This window comes from Indicator indicator, chromosome 23 (assembly GCF_027791375.1).
Source record: "Indicator indicator isolate 239-I01 chromosome 23, UM_Iind_1.1, whole genome shotgun sequence".
Taxonomy (NCBI): Eukaryota; Metazoa; Chordata; class Aves; order Piciformes; family Indicatoridae; genus Indicator; species Indicator indicator.
In genome coordinates, this window is record NC_072032.1 from 12,429,594 (window position 1) to 12,436,809 (window position 7,216).

At 45.4% G+C, this 7,216-nt stretch overlaps 1 protein-coding gene across 1 annotated transcript in view; it reads right to left on the reverse strand.

The window, feature by feature from the left end:
- Positions 1-7,010, reverse strand: part of DNAAF9 (dynein axonemal assembly factor 9) — a 65,542-nt gene extending 58,532 nt beyond the window's left edge. The window contains exons 1-2 of the mRNA XM_054391433.1: positions 6,997-7,010; positions 735-814 (exon numbers count right to left, since the gene is read on the reverse strand). Of these exons, the coding sequence (XP_054247408.1) occupies positions 735-814; positions 6,997-7,010 (94 nt within the window). The remainder of the gene's footprint in view (positions 1-734; positions 815-6,996) is intronic.
- Positions 7,011-7,216: the final 206 nt, after the last annotated feature.

Consider the following 7,216-nt stretch of genomic DNA (forward strand, 5'->3'; position numbering starts at 1 on the left):
CTGTAATACTTTCCCAGAAGCCCCATAGTGTTTTCACTTAACTTTCATTGGGAGGTTGACCCAGTGACCTTCCAGATCTTCTAGCTGTAAAAGTTCCTACTTAAAAACTCCTTCAGCTCTTACCCTAAAGAATGTGGGGCAGGGGTGTCAGGTTATCCAGTGAACACTGACCAACAGAGTCAGAGAATCATGAAGACTGGAAAAGACCTCCAAGATCACCAAGTCTAAACATTAACCTAACACTGCCAAGTCCACCACTATCCCATGGCCCTCTGTATCTACGTTTTATGAGCCCTTCCAGGGATCACTTCCCTGGGCAGCCTGTTCCAGGGCTTAACCACTCATCAGAAAAGACATTTTCTCAGATGTTCAGCCTAATCTTTCCCTGGTGCAGTATGAGGCCATTTCTTCTCCTCCTGTCACTTGTCACCTGGGAGAAGAGACCAACCCCACCTGGCTCCAACCCCCCCTTCAGAGAGCTGTAGAAAGCCAGGTCTCCTTTTCTCCAGTTCCATCAGCTGCTCCTCACAAGACCTGTGCTCTAGACCCTCTACCAGCCTCACTGTCTTCCTTTAGACACACTCTAGCACCTCAGTGTCCTTGGAGTGAGGGGCTGTCACCTGAGAGGACATAGGCCCTCACTGAGATGATCTTCATCTTTCTGAAACTCATGGTATCTTTACCAGTACAGTAAGAACAAAAGTGGGGGGAGGGAGGGGGAAAGTAAAACTAACCTAGAATGCAAAGGATTCCATCAGGCTGAGATTTGCTGCTCTGTGTCAGGATTCTCTGAATGTTTCGAAGGCGGCTGCAGCTGCAAAAGAAAGAGAACTCAGGTCAGTGCTCAAATTCAGTAGGCTAAAGAGCTGACTTAGTCTGAGGGGATGGTTGTTATACAAACTAGGAGGGCACACTTCACCTTGGGTATTTTTGATTGAAATGCATTTAGATCCCCTATCAAACCACCCCCACGTTATTTGTGTACACTAAGAGATGAACCACATAGCCTGAGAGAAGACTGGAACCTCTAACTAAAGCTTCTGAGCAAGTGCCCTGTTCATCTCTTACCTCCAGCAAAAAGGTTTTGTCCAAGTTTCCTCTCACCAAGCCAATAAAACCTTTCTCTACCAGAACAGTGAGGAGCAAAGCAACATGGGGCAGGTGATGCCCAAGTAGAAAGCCAGCAAATGAAAGGACTGCAGAGCTCCAGCACCTGTTGCAAAAAGTGAGTTTTGGCACCTCCAATGCCATCAGGCCCCTTCCACCCTATGTAGCTACACAAAAAGGGACACATCCCTTAGTTCTCACATCAAATCAAAAAGCACAGCTGAACTCACAGCAGTGGGCCTCCAGGCAGAAAGCAAAGCACAGCTCAGAACAACTCTAAATAAATAATCCTTGCTGGAAGCATAAAAGCAGGACTTTTCCCCCTCCAGACCCAAGGAAACACCAAGATCATTTTCATAAAGCATGTTACCACTCTCAGGACTTCTGTATTAAAACCTCCTGGTTTTTTTTTTTCCTCTCCTCTAAAATTAAGAGTTAGGGAAAATTCTAAGCCTAAAGCATAATCTTGATAATCTCCATTAAAAAGAAATGAAAAATATGAAGTTTTGGTGACATTTTCATCATCAAAATGAACTGTTGATTATGTACAGTGGTCCAACATGCATCTTTAAACAAGGAAAAAAAAATCAGCTGCAACAGCCAACCAGAAAGCAACATAATTTGTGCTTCTAGGCTGGTTTTGATACAGATAGAAGGCAAGAAATGCCACTGCTGACATCACTGAATGTGTTCTCTTGTTTATAACCTTGTTGATGTAACTATCAGCTGTCCCTAAACAAATGCCTCTTACAGAAACGCTTAAACAGAGCTAATTTTATGATCAGCTCAAACAAAAAAATGTCTATTCTTTCTTTCAGAGTTCTTAAGTAAAAAGCAAGTAGATCTTCTCAGTACCACTGCAATTATCATGCTCCACTTTCCCCGAATGAAGGCAGGTTTACATTACAGCTGATCTCAGTGCCATTGGAACAGCCACAGCAAAGGACACAAAACACAACAAAGATTCCTTCATGGGAAGGACAAAATCAGTGCAAACCACTCCAGTTCTGTTTCCCCCCTTCCCCCAATTTTAGGTTGCCTCTTTAGAGTTCTGAATCTCTCAATGACTCTTTTGGCTGATATTTCCCAGTTCATGCCATACACTGTACTGCATCACCATCCACTGTATGGATGAAAAGAGATTGTGAAGCAGTCTTAGGTACAGAAACAGAAATTAAAGCCACTGATGACAGCAAAGAGACACTTCATCAGGTACTATCAGATGTTGTTGCCCATGTAGGTGATGTTATGAAGCCCATGACAAAAAAACTTAACTTTATGCTCCACATTTTAGCAACTTCTCATTATTAGGAGTCTCAGGAGACACCTTCCCACTCTCTACAAGTCCCTGAGTAGAGGCTGGAGCCAGGGGAGAGTCAGGCAGGTGAGAGTCAGGCTCTCCTCCCAAATAACAGCAAGCTGGACAAGAGGAAATGGCCTCAAGATGCACCAATGGAGGTTTAGGTTCAATGTTAAAAATTATTTCTTCAGAGCTTGACAAGCCTTTAGGGGAAAAGGCTGCTAAGGGCAGTGGTGGAGTTCCCATCCCTGGAGGGGTTTAAAAGCCCTGGAGATGTGGTGCTGAGGGACATGGTTTACTGTTAATAGTTGGACTTGATGATCTTAAACATCTCTTCCAACCAAAATGATTCCATGACTAGCTCTTTAAAACCCAACCTAGATCTGAATCTACCCAAGCTTAAGGTTTTGTATCTTATTCCAGAAGATTCTCATCCCACCATTGAAGAGAACCCTGGAATACCTAGGTGAGAGATGATCTCTATGGCAAGCTATACAGCACTTGCATTTTTATACTTCTCATCTCACCAACTTCTAGACTCCTCACAGTGGGAACAAACACATTTGATGTATTATTTGTAAGTAGAAAAACAAGCCTCTAGTTGTTTATGGACCAGCTGCAGGCAAGACATAAGAAAATGGAAGCAATTTTCTATACAGACAACAAAACTGCTTCTCAACCTATCTGCAAAGGACTGTTTAGGAGAGACCCCTATTTCCCCAACCTGTCTGAAGGACAGACAGAAAGGACCACATGAAAGCACACCCAAGGAGTTCTGCTGTGCCACAACATAGCTCCCAGACTGACTTCTATTAAAACATTCCCCACATCAGAGGATGCATCGTCCTGCTTCTGCTGGGGTGAGAAAAGGAACTGTCATCAGAAACCAATATTCTGAGTATTTTCAAACTGAAGGCATCAGAGGTGGGTTTCAATTCATCTTCTCTCAAACAAGATGCAAAAAACCCTCTGCTGCTCATGTTCAAGTTTTTCTCTCAAGGCCAATTTAAGTACTTCTCCTGCCAGAGACAGGTTTTTCTGGATTGTAAAGTATTCTAAAAAGCCCTTCTGCATTACAAACACAGCACAACCACATACCTTGGCTTTCCTTTCATGCTTCCCCCCTATACTGATCACGTTCAAAAGAAAGGAATGATTAGAACTCAATCTGACAAAGAACAAGTACAGAGACTCCTTCTAAGAAAAAAATTATATGGTACAAGGTTAAGTTACTGCTAAGCTGTTAAATACCAGTGTCACACTAACAGCTTCAACAAGGGAGATCTGCTCAAATATATTTATCATCTAACAGAAAAAGCAGTATTACAAGCTGTGCAGCAAGAGCAGAGCAAAATACACCAGGATTTTGTCTTCTTGAGCTCTGAGAAAGTATTTTCTGGTCTCCAACCAAACTGCACTGGAGTGGGGAGAAGGGAAAGAGGAACTGAGGGAGGAAAGTACTTGCTTCTCTGTCCTAGGTTAGGTATTTCTTTCCCTCATTAACTTTCCACTTAAGGTTTGGAATTTTACTCTCCCAGAATTACTTCCAGTATCTTACAAAGAAATCATAATTCTGCTACAATCCTTAAAAATATGTAAATTCTCAGTTTAAGCTGCTAAGAAATTTCTGCAAAGCAAAGCTGAACATTGGGGCTACACTTCCCTCAGGAGACAGTCCTGATACAGACAGAAGCAGCTAGATTTTTATATTCCTTCCTTCATAATGAGATGTACAACCATAAAATTGTTTATTTCAATCTCAATATTAAACAGCTTTCAGCAGAGTATTTTCCCTTGGTTCATTTAAAGTGGTTTCTGTGAAAGAAATCTCTGAAAAAGCTTCTGGAGAGACATTTTAAACGTCATTCCAAGAGTGTATAAATCATTGCATTCAAAGGCTGACATTACAAACAGCAGAGCTGTGTGTCTAAAGGAAGGCTTTATTCAAAAATAGTGAAGAGAATCATTAGAATTCTCAGGAGGTGCTTTCAAACAATGCAGGCTGCACTGTGTAAAGTCAGCAGAAAAAGCTGGCATTCCCTTACAGCTCACAGTAGGCACTGGAATCATCCTGGAAACAGAGATCCATGACTATTCCCACTTCCAAAGCCAGCATCCTAGCAAAGGCACTGCCTTTGCCGCTTTTCCTCGTACCACAGGAACCCAGTGACAAACAGAAGCCATGAAGGATGGCAGCCACACACCAGTGCAGTCCTCTGGACCTCAGGATGCTTGCCAGAAACATGTGGATCTAGATGCACCCACACACATGACCACAACAACATGGCACAGCAGGGTGCTGCTAAAAAAGAAAAAAAAAATCACCATTAGGTGCATTTGGAAACACAATTACATTAAACCCTTCTAAGAAAGCTCCAGATTCCTGGATTTCAGTAAGGTTTGGACAAGACATGAGCTGCAAGCCACTTATCCAACCACAGCCAACAAAAATAAAACCAATGCAGATAACAAAGCGGTTCCAGAAGGGGATAAGAAGTTCATAAAATCAAATAGGTTGAGCTACAAGTGACCTGTAAAGGTCATCCAGTCCAACCCCCCTGCAGTCAGCAGGGACATCTGCAACTAGAGCAGGTTGCTCCCAGTCCTGAACAAACTCACTTGGAATGGTACCAGGGATGGGGCATCTACCACCTGTCTGGCCCCTTTGAGTACTGAAAGGTCACCAGAAGGTCTCCCTGAGCCTTCTCTTCTCCAGGCGGAACAACCCCCAGCCTGTTCTCACAGCAGAGGGCTTCCAGCCCTCCCAGCATGGCTGTGGCCTCTCCTGGTCCCACTCCAACAGGTCCCTGTCTGTGCTGAGGACTCCAGAGCTGGCCCCAGCACTGCAGGTGGGGTCTCAGCAGACCTGAGGAACAAAATCCCCTCCCTATCTCTGCTGCCCACGCTGCTGGGGATCAGCCCAGGACAGGCTGGCTCTGGGCTGTGAGCACTCAGGGCCAGCTCATGTCCTGCTCTTCACCCACACTCACCCCCAAATCCTTTTCCACAGGGCTGCTCTCCATCCCATCAGTAGAAGCAGGTGAAGTCAGAATTTTTCCAGCATGCCCTTTTGAACAGAAGATGTGATGATTGGGTGATTTCTACATTGTCTTATGCCAGTGTAAGAGCCCAAGGCCCTGGCAAGGTCTCACCCTTCTCATTGCCACTGTATCTGCACTAACCATCTTGAAGCCATGTGTCAAGTCAGATCAGCTTATGGATCCAAACAAATTCTAGCCTAGGAATTAAAGAAACAGCACTCTCAAACATCAGCAAGCTGATCTGACTGCTGATGGAGGGTCAGAAGGCAAAGCCACATTTTGCAGTGGCATCTGGCAATAAACTATGCTTGGGCCAATTAAGAAACTATACACTGAGGTACTTGATTGCTAATCTTGGACTCCATCCAACAAAAGAGGAAGATAATTGACAATCATTCAGTCCTAAGAATTAGTGCTCATCTGTTCAGGTCTTCCTACTAATTAGGCAGAGTTCCTGGCTGTCCAACAGTCTGGGCTGTCACAACTCGGTAACAGACACGGAGTCGCCAGCCACGGCTGTCAGCAGACAAAGAAAACATCACCAACTGTGCCTTGCTCAGTCAGAAAAAGCACAGCAGGTTTTTAAAATGATGCCACATGCTATTTTAATTTTCATTTTATTTATCTTTCCACAATGTCTTGCTTTTTCTGCATCTCTTGGTGCTAGCTGCATTTATTCTGCCCTCAAACTTCCTTTTCTTGATGCTGTAACCCAGTGGTAGCAATGCAGCAACAATATTGTGCTACTCTGAGCTAGACCAGAACCAATTCTGCTCAGGGATTTGACTTCTCAGCTCAGGCTCTGCTCACTGAGGCACTTTCTGCAGTTCAGGGTAGGGTTGCACAGCCAGGGGCTGCTCCTAGCCCTGAGAAGCTGCTGGGGAGAGCTCCTGCCAAGGGCTGGGCTGCAGAAAGGCTCTGGCTGAGACTTGCTCCTGGGCACAGCAAGGGCACTGCCACAGCTTGTGTGGCACCTTGGGGTGCAGGAAGTCAGACGTGACACCTGCAGGGAGGGTTGGACAGGACAGGTGACCCTCAACTGACCAACAAGGGATTGCAGCCCATGGATGTCATCTTTAGCAGAAAGCTGAGGCATCACCAGGGTCATGCCTCTTCTTCAGTATCCAGTGTCCCAGGAGGACTCTGTCCCTTCTGCCTTCAGTCCCAATCTGTGTGTTCCTGAATCCAGTTCCTGAACCTGGTTCTCGTCTGCTGCTGAGTCCAGTCTGGGACTTCCCCAGTGCCTGCCCCCAGCATCACTGGTGACAATGGTGCCATCACTGCCATCAGGGGTTGGGTTGGATATTGGTTTGTATCTCTTTATCTGTTTCATTGGATTGTTCTCATTTCCATCCCAGCTTGTTTAGTTTCTTTCCCACCCCATCAGTCTCTCTCCTTTATTCCCATTTTCCTCCCACTGGGAAGGCAGAGGGGTTCATGGGGAGCCTCTGGCACTTTCTGTTGGCTGTCCCAGCCCTACCTAACCCCTGACAGATATTAGCATCGATCCCCGACCGATTCCCAGTGGATTGCCCCAGGCTGGCTCACCATATGGCAGGCATGCTGGCGGCTGTGGTTAACAGCAGACCCAGGATATGATTTCACTGTGCTGGGGATGTTTTCCTCATATTGGCAGATGTGAGGCTCCTCCCCCACAAAGGCCAGGCAGTCTCCAACACCCACATGTGGTAAAGCTTTGAGAGATCGCAGTGACAAGGGGAAAACCTGAGACGCCCCTGGCAAGCTTGTGCAAATCCTCACATTAGCA